Source organism: Medicago sativa, chromosome 1 (genome assembly GCF_051527215.1).
Source record: "Medicago sativa cultivar Bolivia chromosome 1, Bolivia_mono, whole genome shotgun sequence".
NCBI lineage: Eukaryota > Viridiplantae > Streptophyta > Magnoliopsida > Fabales > Fabaceae > Medicago > Medicago sativa.
This window is the reverse complement of record NC_140749.1, coordinates 10,309,789-10,330,700: the sequence shown is the minus strand read 5'-3', so window position 1 is coordinate 10,330,700 and position 20,912 is coordinate 10,309,789. Positions and strand designations below refer to the sequence as shown.

Below are 20,912 nucleotides of genomic sequence, written 5' to 3'. Positions count from 1 at the left end.
TTATAAAGTGCAGGGACTAAAACCAAACAAAAAAAGTGCAGGGAGCGAACCCAAAAAAAATGGTGTAACTGCATGGACTAGTGGCATATTTAAGCCTATTTGATTATAACTTTTTGGAATATACTCCTTTCGTTCCTTTTTAAGTGTCGTTCTAGTGCATATTTTTTGTTTCTATTTAACTGTCGTTTTGGTATTTTTAAGGGTATGATTTGTCAACTATACCCTTTGTCAATTGCTCTTATCTTTTTCAATAAAACTAATTAATGATATATATGGAAAACTAAAGTTTGTTGTTTTTTTTTAAATAAAGTTTGTTTCTTGTTATCGTAAAATTTAAACAAAAGTTTGTTACCTATAATAATGGTTCAATGAATAGTTAAAATTCTATAATAAGATGAGTAATAATTGTTAAAAATTTCAAGCAAAATATACAAACAAATCTGAGAGAAAAATAAAATAAAAGACTCCATGAATGTTCAAAAGGAAGAAAGAGGGGAAGACTCATTGGAACGGCTGATGGGGGTGAAGATGGAGAAATAGTTGAAGACTCATTTGACAAGATAGAAGAACAATATTTAGAAAATTGACAATTATTTGTTATGAGAGAGAGTGTGCAAAAAAATAAGAATTTGTCGAAGAAAAAGATAGTAACTAACAAATCTTTGTTACGTGAAAAAGATAACATATTAAATTTATTGGAAAGAGAAAATGTGTGCAAAAAAATAGGAATATATTGGTGGATTAAAATGATGGTATAACAGGAAGAAAAAGTGCAAAAATAGACTTCGTTATTTTAGTGTTAATATTCTAAAACAACACTTAAAAAGGAACGGAGAGAGTAATACAATTAAATAAAAATTCAACTTATACTGTTTCAATTTATAATTTAATTATCTTTTTAAATAATACTATTAAAAAGATAAAATTGTAGTTTTTTTTTTTTTGACAGAAGATAAAATTGTAGTTAGAATAGTTTAAAGGATATATATATATATATATATATATATATATATATATATATATACCTTTTTGTAGTAAAAAATTTAACCCTCTTTTAAGATATTTAAAATGAGTGAAGATCGCTGATGTAAATCTGAAGAAGATAATTGTACTTTTTTTGTCAAATATATTTTAATTTAAATTTACCTTTTTTTTATTTATTTTAAGAGTCAATCGATTTTAAATAAGTTTCTTTTTATTAGGATTTGACTAGATTATTATCTTTTATATATGATGATATGACTGCGATTTTTGTTATATGGTTTGTTTTTATGTTACTATATTTGCTGCTTATAAATACCTTGCGACATCTTAAATTAGGTTACAAACAGTTGTGATATTGCTTAGAGAATTACACTAAAGTGTTTGTTTATTTCGCGGGTGTTGGTTGACTTCCAAAACCTCTTTTTCTCTCTCCGGTGAATTAACACAGAAAATACTATCAAGATGTATAACTTCAACGAGGAGGTTCTGCTGTTCTTCCTGTTACACTGTTTTGCAGAAGAAGGTTTAAAGGAAACAGCACACACGTATGTCTCTCTATTTTTCTTCAACTTTGGCAATTCCTATATTGAATTTTCAATGCTATATATGTGAACGGTTATTTGTTTTATGTTTTGAAAAGTCAAAAACTATTAAAACAAAAAAAAAACTATGCACCAATAATTTACAAGAGAATCAATAGCTCCAATAGTTGATCCTTCTAAATAACCAAAGTGTCGTTCAGGATAAGCGCCTTATAGAAACTTTTTAGGGCAATGATGATGACTTGGTTGATAAGAGGGTTTTAGTGAGGTTTTCTCAAAGTTAAGTTTTAGTGAAAGTTGTCTCAAAGTTTTAGGAAATAAAGCTTAAAAAACTAGAACACATATATTTATAATGCTTGTTCTATGTTCGATTCTCATAACACTTTTTAATTTGGTTTTTTGTTGCTTTTGCATTTTTTTTTGTCTCTCTTTCCGTTTTATTTTCCTTTTTTCTGATTAAGTAGTGTATGAGACTAGGTCACTAAAGCTTTTGTTTTTTCTTTTATTTTAATCTGCTTTTAACTTATTGACAAAAAAAGATAAAAAAACATCAATACATGAGTCAATATATTTTTTTTGTTTTGGACTCAAATATGGTTATTTGTTTGACAATTCATTTTTTTTAACTTTATTCTTTTGTTAATTTAACAGGTTTGAGCGTGAAAGTGGGTTGTACTTTGACTTTAAGTATTTTGAGGAGATGATACTTACAGGCCAATGGGATGAAGTTGAGAAGTATCTTTCTGGATTTACAAAAGTTGAAGACAATAATCATTCACTTAAAATATACTTTGAATTGAGAAAACAAAGATACTACGAGGCTTTGGACAGGTAATTAACTATTTTATGGCCAATATATATATATATATATATATATATATATATATATATATATATATATATATATATATATATATTATGTTATTTGTTAAAAATCGTAATAATTTTTTTCTTATTCTAATTTTTGTTTTGTCTTATTTCATCAGCAACAATCAAGGCAAGGCTATAGAAATCCTTACGAAGGATCTAAAAGTCTTCCGCTCAAGGAATGAGGAAGTATTTAAAGAATTGACTCAATTATTGACTTTCAACAATATAAGGTATATGCAATATTTGTCTTGTTGGGGTATGGTGAATTGAATTCTTCATTATGTGTGTAACTGTTTTTGTTGAACCTGATTAGGGAACATGAATTACTTTCAACATATCAAGATGCAATTTCAGCAAGAAAGATTGTGATGAATGAAATTAAGGAAATCATAGAGCAACATCCTATGCTGAAAGGAAAATTGAAATTTCCTGATATTGATTGTCAGAGGCTAAAACATCTTCTAAATGCAAGGTTCCACACTTATTTCCTTAATTTATATAGTAGTTGATATTAATGCTCCATATTTTCTTAGTGCATTGCATTAGAATTAATAAATATATTTTTTTATGAAATAAGTTTTTTACTATTATACATTTTATTAAGTAGTTCATTTCAGCTTCATGTAGAAATTTTATTTATTAATTGTTCAATTTGTTAGCTTAAATTGGCAGCATCAAAATAATGCTGCAGCTTCTCCAGAACATGGCCTCTTTATGAATCATGTCAATCATTTCATACCATCCCCTGCTGCAATAAATCAAGGTATAAACTTTGATATTTTAATTTGATAATATCTCATCAAAATTGGTTCCCTCCTAAATTTTGCAACCTTGTGATGTAATTTAAGCTATGCCCTAATGATGTAATTTTACATGACCTTTATGCAGGAACAGCTTTGAATAATCTTGGGGTGCCTAATGAGGTCAGTTGGATAAAATATTGATTTAACCTCAGTTCTTTTATAATTCAAAATAATATTTTACTTGTTTTAGGTTTGAAAAGGTTTTTTTTTTTGTATATTATTAAGATTTTTTTATGAAAGTTTATAAATGTATTTTAATTTATTTTGGTTTGTACTAACTATCATTGTTTTAAATTGCACTTGGCAACACATTAAAGATTTGGACGTCTCCCCAACTCAATCTAGACCGCATTGCTGCATTCGTCAACAATCACAACGTAATTGCAAGCCCTATTTTAAATCTTTTATAATTTTCAGTGATTTTATTATTTTTTAACGGCAAAATTTATTAATAATTAAGTCTTTTGCACAAAACAAACAAAGACCGGTAAGACATAAAATACGAAGCAAAGAGCGTCGTATATAGGCGGAACACCCAAAAGAAGAAATGCATACACGGTACATCTTAAACACCAATAAAAAACAAACCTCCAAAAGTAAATCAACACTAAAACTAAGCTAATCCCCCACAAAACCAACATAAACCAAAAGTTGAACCAAAATTTCACACTCCATTGTGAAGGGCCACAGAAACAAAATCCAAACACTCATCGCCTACTACTCACACCAAAGCCACTCCAAAAAACCATCACACCCACTAAAACCCCCTAACAACAACACTTCACCTTCTTACACCTCAACTGAGCCAAATTCCCACACTCGTTCGGATTCCACCACCAATCAATCCTCGGTATGTCGGAAGACACCAAAACAAGCCAAACAACTTGAGTCAAGAAATCGACTCCCAATCTCGAATCAAAAACGATTTTATTTTTCTTCTGAACATTCTTTTTATCCATAAATGTGTTAGATATTAATTGCCTAATCAGATGATTAGTGAAAAAGTCTTGGCAGATTACGTGGAATACAAGCAATCTAGGCCTTTGCATATAATAGTTGTATCATTGTGAAGAATGAATAAAACACTCCTTACATCTCATTCTCACATAATGTGTTTTTTGTTTTATCTATGAAATGTAGTGTTATATCCGTGAGAATCGGAAGGTTAAAGAAAAAAAAAAAGTAGTGTTGTATGGTTACCTTGATAGACAAATATTTGGCTGTTTGAGGTTTTCTTGTCTAGACATTTCGTTTACATATTATTATGATTTTACAATGCTAAGTTTTTTTTTTTTTTCTGTTTTCTTTTAGAGTGGTAAAAATTTGATGGACCTGGAACCTGATTTAATTGAAAAATCCCACAAATTATCAGAAAGTGTATTTCAGATTTGTACACCATCTCAATGCCATATGTTGCTACTTCCTAGACAGCCCGAAGAAAACAAGGTATGACATTTATATGATTAATTGATATTATTGGTTTTTTACATCATTAACTCAAGACAAAAACATATCATTAGCAATAGGAAAATATCTTGATCCTTTTATTCTTGCAATGAAAAAAAAAAAAACTTATCTTGATCATTTTATTCTTTAATGTGTGTCTTATAAGTAAGATATTTGATAAAGTAGCATCTTGAGATTACAATTTTTTGTTGTCAAGTAGCTTAGTGGCTAGATTCACACATATTATATGTGGAGAAGTGAGGAATCCGGTGTTTGAACCCCGACCCCTACCTATAATGTGTTCTACCAACTGAGCTATATTTTTTATCATGGTATAATAGTGAAATATAATTAGATACTTTATTACAAAAAAAAGTACACTATCAATTGATAAGTTTTCATTAAGCAGATTGTTAGACTCGCTTACACAAATTCGGGAAATGGCATTTTGGCATTGACATCAAATGGTAATCATCTACTTTGGTTATGGACACATACTAGTATTGATATGGGAGCCAAGGTAATATTCCCTTTCTTTTGATATATTAAAATTTGGACATTGATTTTATGTTCACTTTCTTATTTCTCATAAAAATAAAATTTGGAAATTGATTTTGCTATAATATATAAACTATTGCTTGTAGGCAACAACACAAGTTCATCCTCAATTGGCCAAAAATGGTTTGGAATTCATGAGCAATGACCTTACAAATGCCAATGGTGAAGATTTAGTTTCCTGTTTTGCTATATCAAAAGCAGATTCTTACCTTCTATCAACCTCAGGAGGGGTGGTTTCTTTGTTCAATATGCTATCATTTAAGGTAATCTTAAAGATAGAGTCTTACAAATATAGTTCTCTTTTATTTTCATCGTTTACAAATATACAAGTCATTATCTGCTTGGTCCAAATTAATATGATTTAACTAATCATGTCACACATTGTATAATAATTGCAGACTCTATTAACTCTCATGCCACCTCCACCAATGGCAACATGTCTTGCCTTCTATCCTAAAGATAATAATACTTTTCTTATTGGCTTGGATGACTCCAGCATACATATATACAATGTTCACAAGCATGATGAGGTATATTTATTTCTTCATTCAAGACATGCATTATTATTACATGTTTAAAGGATAATTAAACTAACTTTATGTATCAATCATTTATGCTAGGTTCAAAAGCTTGAGGGTCATTCTAAACGAGTTTCTGCTCTTGCCTTCTCAAATACTTTGAATATACTTGTTTCTGCTGATGCAAGCCCTCAGGTTAGTATTTAAATTCCTCGCCGGCGACCCCCCATTTTTTGTCACATTACGCAATGTCACGTCATCAAATGTGATTCCACATCATTAGTGAATATGACATGTCATAAAAAGTACTTGTTTACGTTGAAATAAGGGATCAAAAGTACATTTAAACTCTCTTTACTATTATGTTCGGTAAATACTTTGTTTAACATTATTTTGATTCTAATTTTTGTTTTATATGCAGATTATTGTATGGGATAGCAGTAGCTGGGAAAAATTGAGAGAGAGAAACTTGCAAATAGATGGACCAAATGTGCCACAAATGTTTTCTGAAACTCAGATTCAATTTCACCCTGATCAGCAAAAATTTCTTTTTGTACATAAAATTCATCTTGCAATTTATGAAGCAACAGAACTAAAATGTGTCAACCAGTGGGATCCAAATTTTCCAACAGTTATCTGCCAAGCAACATTCTCATCTAATGGTCAAATGGTGTATGCTTGTTTTCTTGATGGGAATTTGGCAATATTTGATGCATCAAATTTTCAAATGCATTATAACATTCAGCCTTCTGTTTACCACCTTTCATCAATTCCCAGGTACTTTTTTTTTTTCTTCTTCTTGGCTGTAATTTCAGGGTTTGCAATAACTTTTTATCATACCATAATATTCATAAAGGTTAAATATTGTTTTTATTCTTTATAGTGAAATTTGAATGTAAAATCTGTTTATTAAACTAATTGTTAGTTTGATTTTTATTTTATTTTTTTTGCCTGTCTCCTGAGAGGTCACTTGGTTGCAGACTCGTTCTTGCGCCTTGAGGTACTCGGTTTTGAGACTCGGGCACCAAGAGTTTGAAAATTTTAGTTTTAGCTTTTAGCTTTGAATTATAATCATAAATTCATGCTTTTAATTATACAAATAGAATAATAACTCTTCAAAGCTTCTGAATTAATATTTATTCCGTACATATGTAACTTTGACCCTCAATGTAATTTTTTTTTTGTTTGATTGTTGCAGTGTGAAAATCTACCCAACTGTTTTAGCTGCACATCCACAGAAACCAAACCAATTTGCTGTAGGGTTAACCGATGGTTATGTTTATGTGTTCGAGCCAAAGGAACCATGTGGTAATTGGATCATGTCTCAAGTGGATAAGGAAAAAGCTAACAGCATAGGGAGTCAAAGTTGAGATGGATTGATAAAACACACCCTCCGATCATTATTATAAGCAAAAAAAATCATATTTTAGGATTATTGAATGACCGATGCATCTGATATCTAACTCTTTTTAGGCTTTTGTCATAACACTTCTTGACAAAACCTTTAAATTACGCTTAACATTTATTATAAGTTTTTTTAGGATTTCTTCGGTACAGGTTGAAAATCGACAATTGTGATAGTATTGTTCTTTAAACCAATAATTATTAAAAGAGTTGTTATTTAATGAAAAGCTATTTTTAAATCATTTACAAAGTTGTCGTACAAGTTGTCCTTCAAAAAAAAAACTATTTGGATCGATGAAACATAACATAGCGGAACAGAATGGAATCGAACAGAGCGGAATGGAACATAGATTTCATTCCATTAATTGTTTGGATATGCTTTATGACGGAATTGAGCAAATTTCTCAAACCATTGCTTGAAAAGTATGCGGAATGGAATGAGTTATAATCTTTTGATTCTATTTTTATCCTTACTTAAAAATAAAAAAATAGACATTTTATTCTCAACACAATCCTTGAATAAATATCTTTTGTGCATCTAATATGAGAATCAAGTTGAAAAGCTTCTTCTTTTTACTTGTTGTTCTTCCTCCCCCATAACTTCATGTAAAACATGGGTATCTTTCATATAACACATGATTATGTAGGTTGTAAGTCATTGGTATTGTTCATCTACATCTTCATGCATTACTTGAGCATGTTTCATGCAACAGATAAAAATGTATGGGTTGTTGGTTGTTATTTATCTACATCTTTATGTAATATATGAAGAAGTAGACATTGGTTGATGGTTATAAGTCATACATAATAATGCATGAATATCTAGCCATTGGTTTTTAGTTACAAGTCATACATGAAGATGTTGTCATTGTTTGTTTGTTATGAACCTATATTTGGTTGTTGATTTATCCTTTTTTCATCTTCTTCTTCGAGTATGAACATCGATTGCTGATACCATTGATGAGATTTTTTATGTTTGTATAGCAAAAATTATATGAGATGAGATACTTTTTCTTATGAAGAAATCTCTTTTCCTAATGGAGAAGTCTCTCTCTAAATTTTTATTCATGGCTCGATGTATATAACAAAACTATAAAGCAAAACATATTTCCAAAACATATATATTTAAATAAAAATTGCAAATCCTAATGATATCTTGTTTTAAACCTAAAATAATTTTAAACTAAAATTTTCCAAAGAAAAGATAGTTAGACATTTTTTAAGAAGAAATTTAGACAATTTATTCTCAACATTGGTATGCTCGATGGTGTAGCATTCGGATAACACCTACACATGTCTTCTACCATAATTAAACGTAGAACCTTGAATAAGCATATTTACCTATTAAACTTTTGAGTTTTACATAAGAAACATTTCTATTAATAACACCAAATCTTCAATTTCCAATCCTCAAAATTGAATGTTAAAATGTTTACTGTAAGCGCATAAAACAAAAAACTTTCATAAATAATATAAGATATATTCAATCTCACATTGTTCTTTAGATATGTCCTGATTTTCAAAACTCAAACTCTTCTAGAAATCTTCATGAGCGCTGGCAATTTGGCATCACTTACAAACTTGGCAGCTCAATAGAGATGGGTCTAATCCAAAAATTTAAAAACCTAAATTTCATATATAAATAAAATAGACGCAATCTTGAAGGAAAAAAAAATTAAACTTTCGATATCCGAAATTTCATATCAAAATACACTATATTCACCAGCAAAAAAACGGGCAAGTTTACTCTCTTTTTATTGCGCTAACGTTTAAAATTTATAAATGTTCGTTGATTTCAAGTTATAACAAATCAAATTAAATAGTATGATTTTCTTTTTCAAGGTAGTGACTTGAAAATATTCTTAAACGATCCACGGTGTTTGCTCCCATTTTCGCCATATAATTCGCACTTCTTGATAGTATCTGTTGTCTCAACATATTTATGAGCTGTGTCCACTAAATCCTACAATTCATGAGTTGTGTGAATTTTTTTTTTTTGTTGACCTTATTACCAAAAAAAATGAAATTTTTGACCCCCTATGAGAATTAATTACTTAAATGACCCACTTTCATGTTTTTTTTTTACTTTAAATTTTTTTTTTTGTCTTTTAGTGTCCATTACCGCCATTTGAGATGGCTGTAATGGCAGAATATGACACCTGTCCAGAGACAGCCGTTTTTTTTTTGTCCTGTAGTGCATTCAGAAAATTGGGAAAAAAAATTCAATTTTGCTCCCGCAGGGAGTCGAACCACAGACACTCAGGTGGAATGCCCACAGCATTGCCACTATGCCAGTACACGCTTGTTGTGATATTTCCCATCCGATAATATATATCCCATTTCGAAGAACAGTTTCACACACCATAATATACATCCAGATTTTGTTCATATTCGTAAAAAAAAAAATCGATATAAAATCTAAATTTTTTTCGTATTCTTCGAATAATTTTTTAAAGGGTTAATTAAGTTTTTAGTCCTTATAAATATTCACAGTTTTGTTTTTAGTCTCTACAAAATAAAATCATACTTTTTAGTCCCCGTGACATTTTCCTTAAGCATTTTATGGACTAAAAATGCTGATGGAAAAATTTTATAGGGACTAAAAATGCTGCTGGAAAATTTTATAGGGACTAAAAGTGTTGATGAAAAATTTTATAGGGACTAAAAGTGTTGATGAAAAATTTTATAGGGACTAAAAAGTATAATTTTTATTTTGTAGGGACTAAAAAGAAATTCTGAATATTTATATGGACCATTTACTTAATTAACCCTTTTTTAAAATAGGGTTTATTAAGTATATGGTCTCTATAAATATTCAAAATTTTGTTTTTAGTCTCTACAAAATAAAATCACACTTTTTATAACACTTTTTGACATCAAAAATAAAAATATTTTTGATCTCAAAAATATTAGTCAGATAATATTTCAAAATAAATTCTAGGCTATGTCAAAATAAAAAATTATTTATCCAATTATCCCATCTAATAAAAAGTTCTAGACTAGTCAGATAATATTTTAAAGGGTTAATTAAATAAATGATCCCTATAAATATTCTGAATTTCATTTTTAGCCCCTACAAAATAAAATCGCATTTTTTAGTCCCTGTAAAAACTTTCGTCAGCATTTTTAGTCCCTGTAAAATTTTCCATCAACATTTTTAGTTTCTATAAAAAATTTAAAATGCAAAAGAAAAATGTCACAGAGACTAAAAAGTGTGATTTTATTTTGTAGGAACTAAAAACAAAATTTTGAATATTTATAGGGACCATATACTTAATTAACCCTATTTTAAAAAATTATTCGAAGAATACGAAAAAAAATTAGATTTTATATCGATTTTTTTTTTACGAATATGAACAAAATCTGGATGTATATTATGGTGTGTGAAACTGTTCTTCGAAATGGGATATATATTATCGGATGGGAAATATCGCAACAAGCGTGTACTGGCATAGTGGCAATGCTGTGGGCATTCCACCTGAGTGTCTGTGGTTCGACTCCCTGCGGGAGCAAAATTGAATTTTTTTTCCCAATTTTCTGAATGCACTACAGGACAAAAAAAAACGGCTGTCTCTGGACAGGTGTCATATTCTGCCATTACAGCCATCTCAAATGGCGGTAATGGACACTAAAAGACAAAAAAAAAATTTAAAGTAAAAAAAAAACATGAAAGTGGGTCATTTAAGTAATTAATTCTCATAGGGGGTCAAAAATTTCATTTTTTTTGGTAATAAGGTCAACAAAAAAAAAAATTCGAGTTGTGTCCACTAAATCCTATAATTTATGAGCTGGTGTGATCTCAAATTAAACCTCTATAACCCGCCCGACCAAAATTTTCGAAAGAGCTCCCATCAACTTTAAAGTCACTTGATTCTTGTTAGGTGGAGACCAAAGAACCAACTGCACCGCATCAAATTAATCATCATGAAGCAAAGAACAAATATAAATTTAAAACATATCAAACAATTTTATAGTATCAGATTAAGATTTTCTATCCAAAAGATATCAGAACATGCATGTATTGAGATAACTTTCCATCGTTTATTTTGGATAACTTTCAATATATTTTCTCTTAAAAAATAGTCTCGACCAATTTATTTTAATCATCAATCTCTCATAGATATACAAAAGCCATCAAATAGTAAAACATAAATAATCCTATTTCAAAAGTTTGACCTTCACTAATGGCAAAATCATTTGTCTAATGATTGGTTCATAAAAAGTATTTCAATGAAAACGATACAAAAGTCTTTCAAAAACTTTAACCGAATTAATTGATATCAGAAAATCATAAAAAGCTTCATATAAAGAAAGAGAAATGATATTTAGACAATCATTTTAGGACAATTCTCTTTCAAACTCATTTTAGGACATACCTTTAATTTTTATTTTATTTATAATTTAAAATACGAAACTTAAATCTAAACCATCCAAATCATGATCAAACGGTCACTGATATTCTTAATGCTTACAACGTCAACTAAAGAGGAGTCGGGTTCCTAATTGACCAATTACTATATATATTGGATATTCATTTAAGGGTTAATTAAGTTTTTCATCCATATAAATACACAGAATTTTGATTTCAATCCCTAATAAGTAAAATGAGATGTTTTCATTCTCACAGAGTTATTTGTTTTGTTTTTTTGTCCCTAACCAATTTATGTTCATATAAATATCAACATTGTGACTTTTATGTTAAAGATGTATTCATGTTATGTCCATTTATCATCCTCAACCCTTGTATATTCATCTTATATGGTCAACAAATGTCACAAACATGTCAAAATTGTATCAATTAGAGACCAAAAACAAAGCAAAAAATTTGGTGAGAGTGAAAACATTTGAATTTATTTTTTACAGACTAAAATTAAAAATTTGTTATATTTATAGAAACGAAAAACTTATTTAACTTTTTTTAATATACAGTGCGTATGTATTTTCATTGTTAGATTGATAACATTTTTTTTTTTTTTAGGGAGTTGATAACATGTTGATGTTTACGGATAAGCTGTTGTAATATTTTGATCAGAAAATAGATATTCGATTTCGTGGGGTATGAAATCTCAATCAGTTAAGAAACTCATTAGAATAACTATCTATCACAATATGTTTTATTTAAGGCAGACGGTTTGAAAGTAATTTTCTGGATGCTATACTTACACGCCATTTGAATTAATTGGTTAAGATTTAATTTAAACTGATTTTGACATCTCTCTTTACCTCTTTCATGCCAATCAAATTAAATTGCTGATAAGAACAAAAAAATTTGCATAAAATAAAACTGATCATGACAATTCTCTCATGTTAGTTAGTTTTTTTTTGTGTACAAGGCTAAAATCAAAACAAAAAAACAAAAGAAAAACATCAGAAACAAAACTACTCTCTAGGAAATAAAGTTCCAGCATCATCCGCCTCTAGGAGGTTCAAAAGACCATCCGGAGATGAAGGATGAATGGTAACGTCGTTGTTGAACGAAGCTCCAAGCTTAGCAATATAATCAGCACATTTGTTTCCTTCACTGAGGGTGTGGTCAACCGTGACAAAACTCTCCTCAATCAACTCCTTGATGTCTTGAATCAAAACATCATACACATGGAATTCAAGGAAAGGGCCTTTAACGAGGTTAATGTAGTGAAAAGAATCAGAGTAGCAAACTAAATTGATGATTTCCAAATCTTTGACCAACAAGAGCCCCTTGTAAATAGCATATAACTCGGCATACAATATATCAGATGAATCATTAATGAAACCAGAAAAACCTGATAAATAAAAACCTATATTGTTTCGTAAGACTCCTCCATAACCAGTTCTAATTGGGGAGCCCATGCAACTACCATCTACGTTGAGAATGACGCCGGCAAGGTTGTTGTTGTTCCACTTGATGACTATCTGATGGGGCAACATTGGAAATAGAAGGGAAGCAAACTTTGAAATTGTTAGTTAGTTAATCCGGTTCACTTTATCTTTTTGTTAGAATCAATTAAAGTATCAAAGGAAAACAATATTCATTAGTTTTTGTTTACTCTTAACAATTATTTTATTGAAAGTGATTAACACTGAATATTTTTTTAAGAAAAAATATACTCCCTCCGTCTCACAATATTAGTCGTTTAAGGTTTCTGCACGATTATTAAGGAAATGATTAATTGTGTTGATTTCAATGGTAAAATCAGTAACATTTACTAAAACACCCTTATTAATTGTAGTTAGTGGAGTAGTTAAGTTGGATGAAATTCAATAAATAAGGGTATAATAGTGGAAAAAAATAATAAATGTTGCATTGGTATTGTAAAGTGACAATTATTTTGAGAAAAAGAAAAAATGGTAAAGAGACAATTATTGTGAGACGGAGGGAGTAGCATAATCTTCGTGGACAATGAAATGATACTCCCTCCGGTCTCAAATGTAAGAAACTTTTCACTTTTTAGGTTCATTCAATAATTGATATGTGTTATTTAAACAATCATTTAATTGACAACTTTTGTAACAACTATAATTTTACAAACAAAAAGATGTATTGACACAAAAATCAAACCAATAGAGAGAAAAAGTAAAAAAAACAATGTGAGTATGAGAGAATTGTCACAAAAATTGTAAAAGAAATGGTTGTACAAATATCATTTCTCCACTTATTAGTTATGCTGTTTTTCTTGACCTCAACGGCATGAAAGCCTTCGAAAAAACTTGTAAACTCAAATTTGTGACTCAAAAACATTTGTAGAGAAAATATTGATTTACATTTTATGATTTAATGAAAGAGTTAACCGAGTTCCATACAAATATCACCGAGCTTTTTTTATATGCGGAGTTCACCAAAGTATTGAGCTCGACTTGAAATAGCCAATAGTACTAATTTAATAATATGCATATTTTTTAAACTTTTATGCCATAAATATCTCTAAGATGTAAAAGATGCTTGATATAAAAGTTAATTTTTTTTCTCAACTTCTATTCTGTAAAAACTTTGATAAAAATAAAATCAACGGCATCAGCATTACATAGGCAGCAGTGTTGCTCCATCAAGACATTACATTGTTACGCGGATGCCGCCACAAGAACCAACACCTTCATCACCATAACTAACACAACTTCAAAAACAAAGCTGTCTAAAGTGAAAAGTAAAGATTTAATGGTTACAATTGCAAACATGACACGATCAAATCATATATTCAAAGTCACAACTTTCCAAGCATGTTAGGTTGGAACACCAACTGGGAGTGTAATGGAATTTCATTATTTGACAACTTCCCAGTCTAAAGGTGAGCTAAATATTTTAGTGACAATAATCTACAAACAAGGAACAATAATGTCCATTTGTTTGAAGCTTAAATATAAATAGTCAATTTAAAAGGAAATCAAATTTTCAACGCCCCATTGAAGAAGGTAATAACTTCAACTAGAGCTTAAATCATCAACCTTTGCTGCTGCAGATGCATAACTAACACTACTATCCCTTGTACTATGGCATTGACTAGACTGCTCGTAGCGAAGAAATTTGATTTTTATCTTTGATGAGCAGTTCATCAGCATCTGATAAATTTGCAAAATGTTGAAATTATGATCAGCATAAAATAGAAAAACTAATTTAATGTGGTAAAGCTGCAACAAATATGGATCAGAAACACCACATACAGATATATGCCCTTCACTATTTTATAAAGAAACTCAATGAACATTTTTAAGATACAGTTTTGGATAACAATACATTTGGCTCAAAGCATAATATTGACAACAATACAATAGTAATGTTATTTTGTATTGAAACTGGGCTGGTCCAAGTGTTTCCTAATTCCCATTATAAATGCTACTAGCTAGAACATCCTTATAAATCTTGACAACAATGGATGAGGACTCCATTAGAAACTTTTAAACTTTAAGGACCAAACTGAAAATTCAATGAAATTAAAAGGACCTTAATGGTATAATTTGAGCTTAATTATAATCTAATCTGACCTAAATTATAGGAAAACATGATTTTTGACCTAAATTATAAGAAAACATGATTTTATAACAATATCAACAACAATGCAATAATTCTACGTCCATGAAAATTTATAAGAACCTTACATGGAGAAAAACACTAATTGGATGGCGTCCACAGATTGTATTGTCATATTCTGACAGATATTTTTTGAATGAATCAGGGTCTCCAGTTTCGATGATATCCATGCCCATCTTGTCCAAGGCCTCAATGGATTTGTAAATAGGCCCGTGTTTTTTGTCATAGTGCATGTAATTGAATCTGACATAAAATACCAGTCACAAATCACACGATCAATACAAGCTTCAAACTGTTGATGGATGTGAGATATCCATCAGAATACATAGACACGGACAATAAGAAAAGATAGTGTACTATAAATATTGCCAATGAACAGTCACAATGGAGCATATCTTAACAAAAAAAATCATAATAACGAAGTATATTATTTGAAGTTTAGAAAACATCAAGCATCTAACAAGTAATATCAAGTAAATAAACCATAGAAAACATAACTGGTTTCTAAATATTTGCTTTGTGTTATTGTGTTTTTTTAGCATTTCAGACAAAAGTTGCAAATTGCGAGAGTATACCGAGAAATGAAAGAAAGAAATAAGGTAGCTCAACATGTAAGAAAAAAGTACATACCGAGATCCCCAGTGACAAAAATCAGATGAAATGGAGAAGAAATTAGTGGGATCGTCGACAAATTGAGCAAGAATCTGTCCATACATAGCTTCATTCTCAGCACTAACTGCACCGACTAAAATGGGTACAATTTTCACCGGGTGCCTGCGCCAATATTCAAACTCAGTCTCTGGCAAGTTTCAAGAACTGGAACCCTTTAAATATGATAAAACTTACCCTTCAAATACTTTAGCAAGATATGGCAAGTGCATTTCCATGCTATGTTCAGCTTCATCAACTCGAATATCCATCGTTTCAAATTTTCCCGTAGCTTTAAGCTGCTCGTTTACTGGTAATACAATGGAAAATCAAATGTGTAATGAGGAAAGACAGAAGCCAATATTGAAGTCAAACAAAATGTATCAGTTCTCAATAAATCAGTTCAAATAATTTACACATATCCATAACTCAGATAGAAGACTATTGATTGTAATTATAATGATCAGATACTTTTTCTTCATTACTTTATATAGTTTCCTAATATAGTTTAGTCATTTCCTAATATCCTTTTCCTGAGAGACCCTCTCTTGAACATAAATATGTAGAATTATAGTATAATTTCAATTTTCAATACAACAATTCATATTCATATATCATACAATTATCACTACCTTCCAAATCAATAGGCAGGTCCCCAATGGGTGTCTTGTAGACTGTTGCAGTTGAAAGAGCACATTTTGGGGTGTAATAGTGGTGAGAAGGACCAAGTAGGAAAACACGTTTTCTGAAATTACAAAATCGAAATAAAATAATAGCAACATCAGCAACAACAACAATCCACAAGTTACCAGGCAACAAGTCAGAGGAACAGACAAGAAATGAACTTACATGTTAGATGGATCAATGTTTCCAAAGGCATAGGCAGCAGCACGTCCTGAATACGAATAACCTGCATGTCTAACACAACACAACATTCCAGTGCATTGCAAATACATTAGCATTGTTTCTCTCAAAAATCATAAATAAATAAATAAAGCAGATTGAATTATTGAACTCCTCTAAAACTTGGAATCCAAAATGATATTTGAAAAAACAACATCAGACCCTGAAGTTTCAATTATGGGTTACATTACAAGTCTAATACATTCACTTACGGTGCTATTACTCCACGCACATCAGAAGACTTCGTTAAACCACACGAATTCAGCCATCCTTCCAGTTCTTCTGAAAGCTGCTTAGCTGAAAAATATAAATTAACAAAAAGAATCAGACAGAAATATCAATTTGAAATTTTGCTGGTCACCAAGGTTTTAAATCAAGCTTGCATCACAATCTTTAATAATAGAGAGAATCACAGTCGCACAAATTGGGGGCAATCTTTGATACTATCATTAATCACAGTCAAATGCAGCTAATGCAACCAGAATTGTGTCGCAAGTTGGGATTGCAAAGCCATCAATAACAACTATAGAGTGAAGAACTTCAATTTCCTCAAACCTTCATAGTTCTTGAAAATGTTTCAACCCATCAAATCATATATACATTATTAAAAATTCAACCATATATTAGAAAGAAAAAAGAAAAGAAAAAAAGCAGGGCTTTATTTAAAATTCCGCGATTACAAACTAGGTCGCGACATAAGAGTGTTTAATCCTACCAAAATCTTAATGCAATTGAGTTCATATTTAACTGTGATCTCAGCAGTATCAAATATCACATTAAGCCGCAGTTATTTTTTTTTTTAAAAAAAAAAAAAAAACTAACTTTAACCACAACCCAACAGAAATAAAAACTAAAAATTCAAACTTTAACCATCCCAATTGAAATAATAACAAAAAAAAAACAATAATTAAAAGATGAAACCCTAATTTTTTTAATCTTGATCGTAAAAATTAAATTAAAAATTCCTTAAATGAATAGAAATCAATGATTGATTGAAGAAACTTACGATTGTCGGTGTACCAAGAACCAGCATGAGATGGTTTTCGGACTTTGGTGACCATGGTGAAAGAGGATTTGAGTTTTTGATAAAACCCTACAATTGAAGAAGAACGAGTTTTTGTTTTAGTTTCTCTGACACGCTCCACGATTCTATCTCGTTCAGTTAAGTTACTTACTACAACAAAGTTAGTGCAATCTCTTTCATTATTACACTTTCTCTTTGCGTCTTGGGTTGCTTTTATTTATACTAGAACTAGAAAGAACAAGCAAATCCCATGTTTTATTTTGGGAATAAAATTGATTGAAGAAAATACTACTAGGTAAATTTGACGAGGCAGTTGTATTATTAGTAAAGAAAAGAGTAAATAAGCAATTACCCTCTGAAATTGTAAGTTTCGTCAATTACCCCTTTGAAATTAACAAAACTTCAATTACCCCCTGAAATTGCGCAACGTTAATCAATTTACCCCCCTGAAATTGAAAATTTATATATTTTTTTTCTTATACTTGACTCAAAAGATATTAAAGGTAAACAATTAACCGTTAGCTTTAAGAAAGATTGCAAATTGGAGATTGGAGACACTTATTGCTTTGAGTTGATTGATGAGAAAAAAAATTGTTGCTAAAGTATCATTAAAAGATAGAACTAATGAGCTTTTTGAAATGTTATGTTTAGCTGTGCTATGTTATTTTGATACTTTGTAATTTTGTTAATGTCAGCATCTATGTCATATGAATTCTCAATACTATCATGTCAAACTTTGGACACTTGTAATGTTTAGTTTGATATTATATGTGATTCTCTTTTCAATGCATATGCATTCTTTCAATTATACATGATGAGAGATAATTTGCATATGGATGAGAACATTGACCATTGTGTTTAGCTCTGCTTTCAAGCAATTTTGAGTGAAGAAAATTATTGGAAGTGCTTTTTCCCTAATAATGTTTGGCTCTGTTTTCAAATATGGAGGTTTCATTCACTTCCATAACTTTCAATCGAAGGATTTTGTATATATAGATTCATCCCAAGGTTTCTTGTTGATAAGTGTAGGAAGCCTTATGCTTTATAGTGTGCTGCTTAATGTAGGAATTCTTTAAACTTGACTTTGGGACCAAATATTTGAATTCTGTAAAATTAGAATGACATGTTGATTGTTGATGAAGGATCACATGAAAAAAAATAAAAGGTAAACAACATCAAGTTATAAATGAATAGCCAAGTACAACAAAAAAATATATAAATTTTTAAGTTCAAGGGGTATTTTGCACATAAGTGCAAAACTTTAGGGGGGTAATTGCAAAACGTCATATTGACTAACAGAAAAATTTGACGGAGGGGGTAAATTGATTAACGTTGCGCAATTTCAGGGGGGGGGGGGGTAATTGAAGTTTTGTTAATTTCAGGGGGGTAATTGACGAAACTTACAATTTCAGGGGGGTAATTGCCTATTTACTCGTAAAGAAAAACAATTGTAGAGATATTGCATTTTATATGTAAGGTGTAACGCCCTCCTTTTTATTTAATTATTTTTATTAAGTTAGAATTTATTTATGTGATTTAATTATTTATAAGAGGTGTTAGTATTTTATTACGTGACATATTTCTATTATTTATTAGAATATGAGAATTATTAGTGTAAGTAGAATTGGGGGTTAGAATAGAAAGGAGATTAAGTTGTTGGGCCCAAATAGATTTAGAAAGAATAGAAAGGTTATAAATAGAGGAAGATAGGTTGAGAGAATAGTTTACAACGTACGTTCAAGTTTTGGAGAAAAGAAGAGAAAAGCCAAGAGAAGAAGAGAGAGCTGTGATTTCTGCAAAATTAAGGTGAGGGTGAGACTATCTAGCTTTAATATTAAGTTGTAAATCATTAGATTACATCTAACAAAGTTGGGGAGAGTTTGTGAGATTAAGAGAATTAGGGTTTTGAGTGAAGAATTGAGGATTAATGGATGAAAATTGTTAGATTGATGTAGAAACTGTGAACAGTCCTTAGATAATCCGTAGAATGATTATTGGAATAGTTTTGAGGTTTAAAACAAATGATTAGATGAGAAGTCGGTGAGTTTAAGAATTAGGGTTTATGAGCGATTTTGATGATTAGTGATGAAGAACCGTAGAATTGATGAGAGAATCATGAACAAACCTTAGATATCCTATAGGAATGTTATTAGAAGTAGTTTGATGGTTAGAAACATGAGAATGGATGAAAAGTTGAGATTCTGAGAAAAAGTGATTTTAAGTGTTTTTGAGAAATAAGTGATTCTAGGATAAGCTGTTTTGGAGATTTAAAAATATGATTTTTCAGTAAAATATGATAGGATTTGTCGAATAGAACGCGTAGGCGAAAACGGAATCGGATTCGGAGTAACGGTTAGGTTTTTACGGACGAAACGGTGAAACCAAAAAAAATGGGACTGCACAAAGCTGCGTCGCAGGTGGGCTACTGCCTTCCCACGCCTGGGCGCAGCAAGGCAGCCCCTCATGGGTGACTGCTTGTTGTGTTTTCGTTGCGTGCTGTCAGAACTTCGATTGTTGCGTTCTTATGTCTTTTTCGCCCCTTTCCGTGTTGAATTAGCTTTCGGTGTAAACATAAAAGTTGTAGATATTTGAGTTAGCTTTCTAATGGTTTTGGTTTGACATGAAAATGATTCATAGTTTTTGAGTTATGATGAAAATAGTCCAAGTGGGTCTTCAGAAAACTTTAAGAAAACTTAGCATAACTAATCCCAAGTTAGTCCAAAAACTTATGGTTGGTTTCCCAACTTCAACTTAAGTATTAGGGATTTAGTTGAGGTGTTTTATGAGTATTTGGCTTATGTCTCATTGATCAAACTTGATTTGCTTTTGAAGAATGTTTTGGACTTTAATATGAATGTAATTGATTAATGTATATGCGGTTATTGTTGTTGATATGTTGGAATACATTATGTGAGTATTGTATGATACATAATATTATGATGTTCTATGATGTTAAGTTGATATGATTCATTTCTTATTGATGATATGATATTCTAGCACTGTTATATGCTGCAATTGTTGCTGTTTGTTGCTGCTGAATCTTAGTGAAGATGTATAAGTCGGTCTAAGTTGTCATGATTTAAGAAGTTGTCCATTTTAATGGAATTGTATAAGATGTTCACGTTGTTGTCCAAGTTGTAGGAAGATTGTAACGCCCTCCTTTTTATTTAATTATTTTAATTAGTTTTAGAATATATTTATATGATTGGT

At 30.3% G+C, this 20,912-nt stretch overlaps 2 protein-coding genes across 2 annotated transcripts; one reads left to right on the top strand and one right to left on the bottom strand.

Annotated features, from left to right (window-relative positions):
- Nucleotides 1–1,446: 1,446 nt before the first annotated feature.
- Nucleotides 1,447–7,091, top strand: LOC146952526 (topless-related protein 1-like). The gene is made up of 13 exons (XM_085739792.1): nt 1,447–1,529; nt 2,178–2,357; nt 2,513–2,626; nt 2,710–2,868; nt 3,056–3,159; nt 3,285–3,319; nt 4,511–4,645; nt 5,055–5,165; nt 5,290–5,466; nt 5,602–5,733; nt 5,824–5,916; nt 6,143–6,498; nt 6,920–7,091. The coding sequence occupies exons 1-13, from the start codon at nt 1,447–1,449 to the stop codon at nt 7,089–7,091; spliced, it is 1,851 nt and encodes a 616-aa protein (XP_085595918.1).
- Nucleotides 7,092–14,235: 7,144 nt separating this feature from the next.
- LOC146952525 (AmmeMemoRadiSam system protein B) lies at nt 14,236–17,893 on the bottom strand. The gene is made up of 8 exons (XM_085702854.1): nt 17,685–17,893; nt 16,891–16,975; nt 16,625–16,693; nt 16,408–16,520; nt 15,974–16,085; nt 15,758–15,901; nt 15,196–15,370; nt 14,236–14,658 (listed from the first exon to the last, which is right to left on the bottom strand). Exons 1-8 carry the CDS (start codon nt 17,737–17,739, stop codon nt 14,521–14,523), a joined length of 891 nt encoding a protein of 296 aa, XP_085558980.1. The 5' UTR covers nt 17,740–17,893; the 3' UTR covers nt 14,236–14,520.
- Between the last annotated feature and the right edge of the window lie 3,019 nt (nt 17,894–20,912).

Bases quoted from the DNA above. Each gene is read 5' to 3' on its own strand.
- LOC146952525 (XM_085702854.1), bottom strand. From the start codon at position 17,739: ATGGTCACCAAAGTCCGAAAACCATCTCATGCTGGTTCTTGGTACACC. The intron at 16,976-17,684 runs GTAAGTTTCTTC...TATATTTTTCAG, and splicing joins TTCTTGGTACACCGACAATC to CTAAGCAGCTTTCAGAAGAA. The intron at 15,371-15,757 runs GTATGTACTTTT...ATTTTATGTCAG, and splicing joins TTTTGTCACTGGGGATCTCG to ATTCAATTACATGCACTATG.
- LOC146952526 (XM_085739792.1), top strand. From the start codon at position 1,447: ATGTATAACTTCAACGAGGAGGTTCTGCTGTTCTTCCTGTTACACTGT. The intron at 4,646-5,054 runs GTATGACATTTA...TTCATTAAGCAG, and splicing joins GACAGCCCGAAGAAAACAAG to ATTGTTAGACTCGCTTACAC. The intron at 5,917-6,142 runs GTTAGTATTTAA...TTTTATATGCAG, and splicing joins CTGCTGATGCAAGCCCTCAG to ATTATTGTATGGGATAGCAG.